General features: G+C 40.4%; 1 protein-coding gene across 5 annotated transcripts in view; it reads left to right on the top strand.

Moving 5' to 3' along the window:
- The window catches only part of ablim2 (actin binding LIM protein family, member 2), a 96,443-nt gene that overhangs the window by 19,449 nt on the left and 62,877 nt on the right, over nucleotides 1-14,117 (top strand). For all 5 annotated transcript variants that reach the window (XM_072667990.1, XM_072667986.1, XM_072667987.1 and 2 more), the window contains exon 2: nucleotides 11,625-11,780. In XM_072667990.1, the coding sequence (XP_072524091.1) occupies nucleotides 11,625-11,780 (156 nt within the window). The remainder of the gene's footprint in view (nucleotides 1-11,624; nucleotides 11,781-14,117) is intronic.

Here is a 14,117-nt window from a genome sequence, read left to right as displayed (position 1 = left end):
AGTAAATAATGCACAGTGGATACTGAACAATTTATAGTAGTTACTGAATATTCCACAGGGAATACTGAGTAATTCATAGCAGACACTGCATAATAATTTGTGTAAATACCGAATGAATCATGGTAGATACTAAATAATCCATAGTAGTTGCAGAATACTTAGTGGATACTGAGTAATTCACAGTGGATACTGAATAATTCATAGTGGTTGCTGTATAATTCATAGTGGATACTGACTAATTCAGAGTATATACTGAATAATTCATATGGGGATACTGAATACTTCACTGTAATTTATAGTTGTTAATAATACTTAATAGTGGATACTAAATACTACATAGTAATTACTGAGTAATTCACAGATCATAAAGGATACTGAATAATGTACTGAATAATGTAGTTACTTTATACTTTGTAGTGAATATTGAAACATTCATAGTGAATTCTGAATTATAGACCTCAAGGCAGTCAGAAATAAGCCTAGGTTTTAAAGGGTTAATGCTGAGGGGTTGTAAATAGTTTTGTCATGTAGACAGTGATCTCTTTCATTGTGTAGTGATTTGAGAGGAGTCCACTAAAAACAGCAAAATCGGCACCCCACCTAGTGAATCAACAGTTACAGGCAGGCTGGCTCGCTGCTGCGCTCCAGGAGCTCTGATGCAATCTGGACACTCTGGGACACAATCTGGGCCTACTATCTGTGTGTGTATGTGTGTGTAAGTGAGTGAAAACTAAAGAGAGAGCCAAGCAGGGAAAGAGAGAGGTGTGTAAAAGTACTGTGATTGTTCCCAGATGGTTACTGAGGTTTATAGCATGCACTCATGTGCCTGTTAAAAATGACCATACCAGTATACTGTATTATCATTCAGAACCCCCGTCATGCTGAGACATTACAGTTTCAACCTCATGACCATCATTTAATGAAGACATTCAACATTTCAGCTGGATGACATCACAGACTTTCAGAAAAGAGTCAGACATTTAGCAGGTTTATGATAGCCAATTTGTCTTAATCAACCACAGGGAGGCTCCTCGTCGTGTCTGAAAGCTCTCAGTTGTGTAATGGTCATATGACTTTGCTGTACGTGATAGTTTGATTCTGAAGCTTAAAGCCCTGTGGTCTGAGAAACTCTTTAAAATAAAGGTGCTACAAATGGCTCTATGAGCAATGCCACAGAAGAACCGTTCTTGGTCTCATGAATATTATTTTTTTATAAAACAAAAAATGTTTAAATGTGAAGAACCTTTTGAAGGCTTAAAGAACTGTATTTTATCACAGAGCACATTGTTCTGCACCAGATTGAGTAATTCTCTAGATTTGATTTCCAGCTATATATACATATGTCCAAATATTTGTGGACACACCTTCTGATGAATGCATTCAGCTACTTTAAGTTGCACCCATTGGTGCCAGAGGTGTGCAAATGCACACACACAGCTTATCTCCTCCCTATAGAGAAGTATTGCCAACAGAATAGGACTCTCTGGAGCAGATAAACATGAACCTATTGGCACCATGTTTAATGCTTAAGTGTGGGCTAGAGGGGTATAAAGCCCCCAGCATTGAGCTGTGAAGCAATGGAACTGTGTTCTCTGGAATGATGGTTGGTGCTCCATCCAGTACTTTTGGGATAAGTTGGGGAGTCGGGAATGAGGTGGGGTAGTGATGATTCAGCATCATTTTGATGCAATCAAGTCCTCACAACAACTGTTCTAAATCTAGTAGAAAGTAAAAACAGTAGAGACAAAACAAAAGTAGGAGAAACCCTTTTTTAATACTCTTGGAAATGAATGAATGAATTAGCAGGTGTCCCAATACTTTTGTCCATTTGGTGTATTGACTTTTAAACCTCACGGTCTGTATGGATTCTTCACAATCATAACTACATAACTCACTATTATTATAGTAATAACAGAACATATTAATAATAAAATATAATAAAATATGTTCATGATAATTAGTCTGTCAGTAAATAATCCTACTGAATAAGACTACGATTACATAGTCTGAATAATAAGCCTTGGGTTTAAAGGGGGAAACCTTTTTGCTAATAGCTCAACAGTGAGAGGAAGGTATTTGCTCTTTAGCAGACACATATAGCCTAGCAGTGCTAAAAATCTAGGTGGGTATTTAGCGTCTGTCCCGCTATTCTGGATATGATTGTATGACATTGGCAGTGCTTTGGACCAATCAGATTCCATGCTGCTCGATTCAAGGGCTGCTAGAATAGAGACTAGCTATGATGTAACATTTGGATCTTTTCCAGCAGTCTGAGAGACGCCCTTCATACTGACAGCAGCAGCAGTAAACAAACCTCACTGCCCACAGCTCCTCCTCACACAGGCCAACAGACTTGGACACAGGTCCATAGCGTGGCAGGACCGCACCACCATCAAATGCACTTACAACGACAATAACTGTGCTTATGACTGTTGAACATTATTAAAATGATAACGTATAGCACTTCATTTTAATTGGGTTTATTTGTGATATATATGGCAGGGATACACCTATGTATTGTACTGGAGTATCCCCTACCTTGCACGTTTTGGAGGTACCCTGCTCTAACACTCCAGGCTGAGCTCTGGAAAGGCTTGTTAATTAGAGTGGTTGGATCCAGGACCAGGGTCGGAAATTTGTGCTTTAACTTTTAACTATTCCGAGGTCATTTACATCCATTTTCAAGAATGTGGCATGGAAGGCTAAACCCACCTGCTATAGATTTCCAATGTCCCTTTACTTTTTCCTTTTAAAGGAATAGTTCTGGTGGAAATTACATTTACACAGTTCTCATATTTCCCAAATGCATTTGATCAGCCATTTGGAGTCTGAAGTTTGCTTTTTTTAGTTTCTTCTGGAGCTTTTCAAATTGTTTTTCTTTCATAGAGCTTTTCTTGCAAGCAGTGGGGAACCCCCAGGACCTTCTAGCTTTCCTAATGGTTAGGCCTCCAGGAGCTGGGATGAAGGCCTTACCAGTCACATTGTAGTTTGCAAGGTGGGCCAACCACCTGCCTAATACTGAGTGAGTCCCCCTTGTGCCACCAGATCTGCTCATTCAAGGCATGGACTCCACAAGACCTCTGAAGGTATCCTGTGATATTATTAGTCGCAAATCCTTTAAAGATCCTTGAGCCTAAGGTGCCCATGACACTATTGCTCGGTTGTCCTTTCTTAGAGCACTTTTGGACCACAGCATTCCACATAAGACTTGCCTGATGTTTTGGAGATGCCCTATCCATTACTTCAATTTGGCTCTTGTAAATTCCTTTGCTTGCCACTACAGATGCCTGTAGATGAAGATAATCAGTGTTTTTAACTGTATTCGGTGTACAACCCAGATGTTGGCCCAGGGCCCATGTTTGATCCCTCCAGGTCCCATCCCTAACCCTGGTGGTCATCCATATGTGGGGCCACTGTGAATCTGAGGACAAAACCTTCTGACAAAATCCATACAGGCCCCAAATGGACATGCTATTCTACAGATCTACAAACATGTTACAGTAGTGGCTCTTTATTGTGGCTATTTTGTGTAGGTTGCACCTTTTTCTATCACTCTGACTGAGCATGAGCACTGCCAGCCCTTTACTTTACCCCCTGAGACTCCTGTTCTGACCCATTTAAGCCAGCATGTAGGGCTATAATGTAAAAAGGGCATGGCATGTTTCTGAAGACTGTGTGATTTACCCTAGAAAACCTTACATTTCACTGCAGTGACTGCGTATCGTTGTCCGCGTGACCTACAAACACACAGCGGCAAAGTTTATGACCGCAAGCTCTGTCCTTGCTTTCATCTCTCTTGATGTAGAAGATGTGAGAATCTCTTGCCTTGTTGTTTTCTTGTCCTGGACATAAACATCCACTGTAAAACAGGGTTGGTCCATCACCGACCGTAGCATAATGGACTGCATTTGCTGAGCGCCAAGCTGGGTTTTTAATCAGCAGTTTGCAAACAATGACAAGCAGCTTATCAGATGATGAGATCTTTCGCAGAGTCTCTGCTTATGCAACAACTTTTAGCAGCAGTGGTATTTTAGGCAGATAAACAGCTGCTACAGCACGTGGACTGCCCAAAGTACTGGGTGTGATCTCTGATTGTACATTCGCTTCCTTTGTGAGGTGTGCAGCTGAGCATTCCAGAGTTGCAGCGCAAAGGCCACAGACTACGTTTGTAATTGCCCCTATCTCTCTGTGATGTATTTAACTGTATAGTCTAACTGAGGTCTTGTCATTATAATGAAGTGTTTACATGAGTGCCGTCGTAATTCCGAGATGCAATTACACACTGCAAGGCATGAACATTTTCCAGGCATCATATTAAATCACGTTGATCAGATGCATCACTGAGAACTGCACTGAACAGTGCTCTTCATCTGCTCTTTCAGTTCTGTTTCTCATTTCCTCTTGCCCACACTCGAGACGTCCACTGGTGAGATCAGACAGATTCACCAGCTTCTACTTGAACTCAGGCCTCACAGGGTCACTTTAAGTGCAAATGCCAGGCGTAACTGAAACGAATCTGTGAAGTTGAGCCCCTGAATGGAAAAAAAGGCTTTTGAGGTGTAAGGCACTATAGAGAACTTCAGACAGGTGCAGGGTTCGGACTTCATTCTTATGTGGAAGACATTACCTGTTTTTGAGGGGCGGGACGATTCTCCGTATTCAGAATTAGATTTAACAACATAAGAAAAAGAAGGAGTGAACAAAAATGTACCTCTCAGAAATGTCTTAATGTTTTCAATTTCAGCTTATTAGTGCAATCAACACCATAAAAGTACAGTTCAGACAGAGGTAGCACTGAATTAGACCCCAATTAGGAACAGGTCCAGGTCTGTCTCGCTCACTCTTAAATGTGGTATATGAGGGAACTGTTATCAATATGCAGGTGACTCCTGCAACCTTCCAGAGAGGTGGGATATGTAAATGTAATGTAATGTAAATCTTTAAAACAAAAGCTGGACTTCAGAGTGTTCTGATCTAACACTCTAGAGACAAGCTAATGCATTAACCCTTTATTTTAGCTATACAATGCAATATGCTAAACTGTATTGGTATATTTATAGTGGATACCCTTTCACACTTCTGGAGCAGTGTTTTGCTACAGCAGTTTGCTCACATAAGCGTTAGTCTGTGCTATTGATGCTTTTTTGATAGCTTGTCTGCATTGATTTCCCTGTAAATTACCTCATAATATGCCGTATTATAAAATGACATATAATTACCTATAATATGCCATATTTCCAGTATTACAAATACCTGGGTAACACTGCTGTCCTGTGTTCAATACACAGTGAGAAGGAGTGTTTGTTAGGTATGCAAAATTTGTGGACACCCCTTGTAATGAATGCATTCCGACACATATGTGCAAATGCACACACACAGCTTGTCTAGTCCCTGTAAAGAAGTATTGCCAATACCTTTGGGACGGGTTGGAGAGTTTTTTGTTATCCAAGGTTAATGGTTCAACATGAACACCTGACCTCACTAATGCTCTTGTTGCTGCATGCAATTAAATCCTCACAGCAATGTTCCCACACAGTAATGTAGTGTAAAGCCTAACCAGCTGACACTGAAGCAAAGGGGAACAAACTCCCTGTTAATACCACTGGATATTATTGATTTCACAAAAAACTTGGATGGCCTGGTGTCTATAACCATTTGAACATACAGTATAGCTTCACACTTTGTTCATACTCGTTGGTGGTGTGGGGGCCTCCTGCTACAGTCTGAATTATCTGCAATTACTGTCTGCAAAACAGTTATTGTGAAAACTACATGTCATCCACTATTATTGAATTATTTTCATGTCCATGTGAATGAAAAGGTTGCATTTTTCGTTATCTTGTCCTCCATTCGTAAACTTGCTTTAGAAGGTATCTTGGTGGCTTTGGTGACTGAAGGACCCTGCAGTGGTAACCCGAGTGCTGGAAAAGGAGGGTCATGCATATAGATGCCCTCTGGAATGTTGCAGAGCATGATGGAATCCCCCCTGCGTTCAGACGACCTCCTATTTATAGAAATCCTGCCTAAAGATGAAAAGCTTTGACACCACACACCAAGCGGGCTCAGGAAACACAAGGACTATGCAAAGACAAGGGCATAGGCGTGTGTGTGGATATGTGACAGCGTGTGTACGGACTGTGTTGGTGCCATTATGCAGCGCTGCCTTTGTCCAGTTGCTCCCATGCGGTGACCTTTGGTAGGTGAAGCCAGAGGGTCTTTGACAGTGAGCAGGAGTTGATGGATGGCGTGAACATTTGTGCCACACAGCTCAGTGTAATAGAGAAGCCTGAGTGTAACATATTGACAGCCTTCCTACCAGCTCCTACCAGTGCATTATAACCATAACCTCAGCTCCAGGAGATGATGATTTAGATTCATAGACTATATGGATTGGTCCTGCCAAATTTAAGTGGACTACAGTGATTCGGTTTAGTTGTGTGGCAAATTGAACCCAGTGATATTGATTAGTTGTCAAGTTAGTCACTGTTCACTTTATCATGGTTGTAGTCAGACATGGGAACTGGGAACCACATAGACAAAATAGTAAACGCTCAAATGACCAGGGCTCAACTGTCTACTGAAATTAGACCATTTTGCATTGTTTTCCATTTAATTACCTATAATATGTCTTATTTACAAGTCGTACCGGATAATGCTGCTATCCTGCCAGCGCAATGTGCAGTTAGACACTATATGTCCTAATGTTTGTGGACACCCCTCCTAATTAATGCATTCAGCTACTTTAAGTTGTATCTATTGCTGACAAAGATGTGCAGATGCACACACACACAAAGCTTATAAAGCCAAAGCCAATAATATAGAACTCTCTGGAGTAGATAAACATGAACCTATTGGCACCATGTCTAATGCCAGGCGTTGGCGAGATGGGTATAAAGCCCCCCAGCATTGAGCTGTGGAGCAGTGGAACTGTGTTCTCTGGAATGATGGTGGTGCTCCATTCAGTACTTTTGGAATGAGCTGGGTAGTTGGGGATAAGGTAGGGTGGTGATCATCCGACATCTTTACCACGCTAATGCTCTTGACACTGAATGCAATTAAATTCTTACAGGTGCTTAATCTAGTAGGATGAGCTTCCTGGACAGTAGAGACAGTAACTTCAACAAATGCTGGATAAAAGTTTTATAATATCCTTGATTTCAGAAGAAACAATGAATGAAAATCAATCAGTCAGTGAAAATATTGACTTTTATAAATTATTTATTGACTTTTCCGATTTTCTTATTATCGCAGGCTTAATTTGAATTCAATTTAAATGTATTAGAGAAAGTTTTTTTTTATTCTGGGAGAAAAAGTAATGTTTCCTGCTGGCTTGCGTAAGTAACCACACAATATAGCATGTGTTAATATACGTGAAGTGTTCCTGTTTTCTCCTGGAATGAAGTTAACCTCAAAAAATATTTTTTTATAAGGTTGCCTGACCTTTCCAACATTTTTGTCTTTATTGGAGACATGCTTTCCTGCTGAACACCGGTAGTGGGCTCCTGTAGGCACCATCAAACAGTGGGCATCACTCCAGTAACCACATTGCAGTCGTTTAAGTCCTGTTTCCATTCCATTTACTTTACTGTCAGAGGAAAACCTCTGGATCTCCAGATCGTAATCTGGAAGTATCTGCTCGGACATAAAACAGTTTTGTGCTCAGTGTTGTTTTCACAGTGAGCTAGCCAAAAAGAGCTGTTGGATAATACAATGCAAATGGAATGGAAGGGCCATGAATCCTCTCAAGCTTGGCAGCAGGAGCAGGTTGATTTCTGATGGCCCTCTCAGAACTGGAGGAGATGTGTTTGTGTTGGGTTAAGGCTGCGTGGCCACTGCTGTTTAACAAGTGTACCTGATCTTTCAGGACAGGAAATCATCTGCTCAAAAGGGGGCCTGTAAACATTCCCCATTGTGTCTTGAGGTGCAGCTGCAGAAAACACTTCTTTTATGGTCAAATGAAATGTGGTGAAATGGCCAATACTGATGTTGCCTGGTATTTCAGTGTCAGTCGGGTAAACATACTGTAAAGGAGTAATGATTTCAGTGCAGCATTGAAAGATCTGAAAGTGTTGATACACCCCTCAGTCTTTCCAATGGTCTCTTTTTATACTGTGACTTTTTTGTTGATATTTTAGTTTTGGGGCCTGCTATGGTTCAGGTTTCTAGAAGACAACTATGTTGCACAAGAACATGTTACTTTGCAATCTTTGATTTTTCTAATAAAATCAGCATTTTCCTAAGCTAAACCGAACTAAGAAATGTGTAGCCTTAAACACTTTTTTACGTAGGGGTGGCACAATGCCATATTTTCATGTCCAGTACCGATACAGACACTACAGGTATCTGCTGATACCAGCTCTTCTCCTCTCTTAACCCTTAGACCCCTAGACCAATTTTGCATGATTTTTGGATAGTTTATTTGCCTAAAATTCCAAAGAATTTATAAAAGGCAGTCACACATGCCATGTAAGTTAATTTAAATGTAAATATTATTATTATTATTATATATTCGCACAAATTTGACCATGTCTTGACCATAAATTTCCTTCACACTTGTAGTTGGAGGTGTTGCTAGTAAAGTCTATAAAATTATGGTTAGATTTTATAGTCGTAAGTATTGCTGCTTGTAATAATATGCATATCTGTCTGTAAGTTACACTGATCCTGAGTTATCAGGCATGTAGCATGTACGCTTGAACCATGCATTTAAGTGATAATTTCCTTCCGATATTCAATCCAGTGAGTTTGGCCGGTATCGTACTAATGCTGATACTGAGTATCAGATCAGTGCACCCCTAGTTTAAATATATAAAATATCAAAAATCACATATTTTTACATCCTGAATAGGAACACAGTGAAAAGCTATGTGAAGAGGTCCCTATCAGACAAACGTTTCTTGTTCTGGATGAGCTGTACAGCACTATAATCAGGTATTCTTCCAATCAGCCCAGTTTGTCAAGATCCTTTAACTGCTCTGAATGATCTGTTTTGCTCCACCATGTTCTCTAAAGTGTTTCATCTTTGCTCTTCCTTGTGATCTTACCAAAGCTTCACGTAGAACCCTCTCAAAGCTCTCTTATCTAATTAAAGCCCAGCAGCTCTGTTTCTGAACAGCACACTTGTCAGACCGGCTTTACGCGGATGCCGCTCGGTGAATGAGCGCTGGAGTGAGCTCTAAGCCTCAAAGAACAATTAGCTAAGAGAACAGCCCTCACAACCGTCCAGTACAGAATGCAGAGGGATGTCCGACTGAAACCGGTTTTGCTCTGCGCCCTTTCCAAACAAGCAACTGACAGAAAAAGTCCTGCGCCTGAGCTCTTTACAGTGTGCTACATGAGAAAACATGAGGCAAAAACATCCAAGCATAAGAGAATAATACAGTATCAAAAACTTGCACTCTTCTGAGGGTCTCTTGTGTATTATCTGTCATGGAATCCAACCTCAGTGGTCAGAACTAGGTCTCTAGGGTACTACGACTCTGGGCAATCTTGAATTTTTACAGATTTTGTGTAGTACCAAACTTGAGCGTTGTAGAATCAAGCAAATAAAATAATCAAAATCATATTGAACTACATGTGCTGCTACATCCCTAACATCTACAAACGATTACAGAAGGTAACATAATCTGCTTACCTTACCTTCAGCATGTAGGCTCCATAAATCATTGAAGAAGTGGCCTACAAGCTTCTTTGGTAACTGTCTTCATGGATGCACGCTATGGGATTTCTGAGACAATGCTAATATCCCTTATTTTCCTTGTATATTTACAAAAAAGCAATAAAGAGTAAATAATATTGATGATCTGGTTACAGTGGAACCATCAGGGAGTCAGTACCTACCAAAAGTGCTCCAAAGAAAGAACAACTGGTGAACCAGTGAAACGGTCATGGGCGGTCAAGGCTCATTAAAGCAATCCATGGAGGCCTCACCTCACCCCTCACCTCACCCCTTAGGATTTAATGCAGCAAGGCTTATTACACACATTGAAGTGTATTACTCAGTAACTACAGGGACTTCTGTACAAATTGGTGGGGCTGTTCTCTGATATTCAAAGCTTGTAATAACACTTTCGGCCTGCCGGTGGTCCATGGGCTGTTTAAGGGGTTTAAGGATCTGCTGCTAATGTCTTTATGCAAGATACGACAGGACACCTTCAGAGGACGGGTCAGAGCTGTTTTAATGGCACGAGGGGGACCTAAACAATGCTAGATAGGTGGTACCAATGTTATGGCTTATTTATGTGCATAACGATACATAACTGTTTATAAAAAGTTTGGACTAAGAAAAAAGTAAGGTTGATTTGTAGAGGTGTTACAGATGCAGTGAAATGGATCAAATGCAGATATTTTTGTGGGGTATTCCAGCATCACCTAAACATTCAGCTTGTTGGGATTTCAAGAAATACATAATCAAATATCAGTTTGAATTATTGGTTAAATCTAAACACCTGTCCTACAAAATTGTATATCATTTTGTGGAGCTTTCAGCACTTTAGTTATTCTCAGACAGTGTATTTTGGGATGCCTGTTCCTGTGAATTGGTTTGGTTGGTTTAAATATAGACGAATGATTCAGGATCTAGCAGCACGTCCTCTTCTTCTTCTCTACTCCTTCAGGGTCGGAGCAAGTTCCATTTGTCTGCTTTGTTACTGTTTATTTTGGAGGAGAATTTTAATTATTCGTGATTTGTGTTTGATGTTTGAATAAAAAGAAGAAACGGTAAACACCAGAGCCGCGTTGTCATCGATGGCAAGCTGAAACCAGCATTCTCAGGTGCTATTGTGAGAATCCTAACCCCGTTTTCTCGGATGACCTCATGTTACAGGCATCCTCTTGCTGTGCGTTTGTCCGCCCTTCTACAGTGAAAACAAAATGGTTAAACACTACATATCCAAATGTTTGTAGACCCCTTTCTAATGAATGCATTTTGCTACTTTAAGCTGCACCCATCATTAATACAGATGTGCAAATGCAGTATGCAGTCTGTGTACTGCCAATATAATAGGACTCTGGGGCTGATAAGCATGAACCTGTTGCCACCATGCCTGATGCCACGCATGTGCTTGAGGGGTATAAAGCCTCCAGCATTGAGCTGTGGAGAAGTGAAACTGTGTTCTCTGGAAGGATGGTGCTCCATCCAATACTTTTGGGATGAGTTGGGGTGGTGATCATCCATCCAACACCCTGACCTCACTAACACTCTTGTCACTGAATGCAATCAAATCCGCACAGCAGTGCTCCAAAACCTAGTAGAAAGCTTTCTTCTTTGGACAGTAGAGACAGTTACTCTTTTTTAATATCCTTGATTTTAGAAGAAATAATGAATGATCAGGTGTCCCAATACTTTTGTCATTTTTAAAATTTGATATACCCTTACTTAATTTGTTACTTTATACCACTTGATTCACAAGTGTGCAAATGCTATGAGTGGGATGAGTGTGGACATGTTCTTTCAAAGTGTTATATTTGACATTGATTAACACACTTTCTATTGCTTTCTCTTTATCCATGCCTCTGCCTGTCCATCTCTCTCTCTCTTTCTCTTCACTCCCTCTCTCTCTCTCTCTCTCTCTCTCTCTCTCTCTCTCTCTCTCTCTCTCTCTTTCTCTCTCTCACCCCTGCAGTGTTTCAGCAGCAGGCTGTGCATGGTCCCCTGGAGCAGTCTAAGGGGCAGCCCCACAGCGGGCCCATCCCGTGTCAGAACTGTGGCAAGGCCTGCAAGGGCGAGGTGTTGCGAGTGCAGAACAAACACTTCCACATCAAGTGCTTCGTCTGTAAAGGTAGCGAGTCCAATCACGCACTCTCACACTGCCAAACGTATTGGAATGACTCCTTCAGGATGTCAGTGATTTGTCATTCATTCATCCTTTCGTTCATGACTCATCTCAGGGTACTGAGGGCTCTGACCTTTCGAATAAAAAAGTCTTAGGATTAACTGACTGAACAATTGTCTTTTGTAAAGTGAGCTTCTATAGACACACACACCTGAAGAATTACATATAAGGAAACAGGAGACAATAACAAGAAGCTTTTTAGTTTTTAGAGAATAGAGAACAGTAAATGCTTCAGTTCATCTGTCAGTAGAAGACAGAGTTATGGTTCAGAGCACAGGTACAGCATATTTCAGTGTCTAGTATGTCTAGTAGTACATTTAGAAGTGTTAACTAGTCAGACTTACTGTATATGATAGTTTGTTGGCATGCACAAATGTTCAGTGTAGGATATACAGGTATAATCTATGCACTTACTGCTCAAGACTAATTTCTAATCTATAAATAGTTGCAAGAAATAGAAAGTAAACACTTTGAATTGCCTGGATTTCTGCACTCATTAATGATTAAATGTGATCTGATCATTTTCTAAGTCACAACTATAGACAAACACTGTCTAACGAAAATAAAAGTTGCACTGTTCATGTTTTTTGAGGACATTGAGTAATCATTTACAGTGCAGGCTAGAAAAAGTAAGTACAATTGCAGGAATTACCTGTATTTCTGGGCTGAATATTACTAATATCTGATCATTGTCGAAGTCACAATTATAGACAAACACTATCTAACTAAACTAATAACACACCAAAGCTTGCACTGTTCATGATTTTGTTTTTGCACACATTGAGTAAACATCCACAGTTTACTGGAAAAAGTAAGTAAAACTGAAATGGTGAAATCCCCTACATTTCCTAGTGCAGGCTCGAAGTAAGTAAATCCATTGTAATTATCTGGATTTGTAGTAACTCTTTGAATTTATCTGGATTTCTGCACTGATAACTAATAAAATCTGTTCTGATTATTTTCTAAATCACAATTCTAGACAAACACAGTCTAACAAAACTAATAACACACCAACAGTTCATGTCTTTTATTGAGCACAATGAGTAAACATCCACAATGCAGGCTAGAAAAAGTAAGTGAACCCTTGAAGTTATTACACTTTAGCAACAATCAATTTCACCAAACGTTTCTTTAAGACAATTAAGTTTTGCACAACACTAAGGGGGAATTTTGGATTATTCCACTTTCTGAGATTCCTGATTTCTGAAGTCATGCACTGCTGCACTGGAAAATGCTTTGGTATTGGTTAAGTGGTTTTGGTGTTTTCATATATTATTAATGATTATAATAAAAACATCAGGAATGTTTTTATTATAATGTAATGCGGCATTGCTAGGCAGTCTGACACACTCAGGGGAAAGCTCCATCGCACCAGCTAACAGACCTCTGTGTAAAAGCATTGTGGAACTTCCAGGTGGTCTTGCTCTTGATATAATTATGATAGCGATCAGACCACATTTTACTCCATGTCTGTGATGTTATGCTTGATTACGACCATGACCTCAGAGAGCGAGCACTTCTCATGCTTCTTAATTCATTTAATGAATAAAACATTTCCATCATGTAACTTTTTGGAAAGACAGGATTGCTGTTTTATGATGTGTGTGTGTGTGTGTGTGTGTGTGCCTGCAAGTGAGTGTGTATGTGTGCATGCTTGTGTACTATAAGCAGGACCATTACTCCCAGCGGCTGTTGTCAGTGTAATGTTTTTGTGAACACAGATGCTGGTTGCTAGGTGACCTGCTGCTTCAGACGCTGTCTGGCTCTTGCTAGAGTTTAACGCGTTTATTCTTACATCAGTGTATCAGCCCTGAGCACACACACACCCCACCTATCACTGCTTAGAACAACAACAACCTCTCGAAAACAGAGGTGATGACCTTTCTCAGTTTAACATGAGTGATAACCACAGAATCTCAAAGCCACAGTCAGCGGTGTGATAACTCATCTCCCTGTACACACTCCCCAACATGAGGTCATGAATTTGTCCATCGTAGGTGAATACTTTCCCCTCCCAGGATTCCATTCCAATGTAGGAATTCAGGATAAATTACCTTTCATCCAATTTACAGATTCTGTCAGCTGTCATCTGGTATGAGGGTCATGAGACAGGATGGGGAGTGGGGAGGGAGAGTGGGAGTGTGGGTGAGAGAGCGATAGATTGTCCTAAACACAGCATAGAGTGAAAAGTATAAAGTAGGAGCTTCTCAATACTTACATAAAATGCAATGTCTGCAAGAGCTGTTGGATATGATATAAGGACTGATAACTAATGATTAGAAT

Source organism: Salminus brasiliensis, chromosome 22 (genome assembly GCF_030463535.1).
Source record: "Salminus brasiliensis chromosome 22, fSalBra1.hap2, whole genome shotgun sequence".
Lineage (NCBI taxonomy): Eukaryota > Metazoa > Chordata > Actinopteri > Characiformes > Bryconidae > Salminus > Salminus brasiliensis.
Note: the sequence above shows the minus strand (reverse complement) of the source record. Positions and strands in the feature narration are given on the sequence as shown.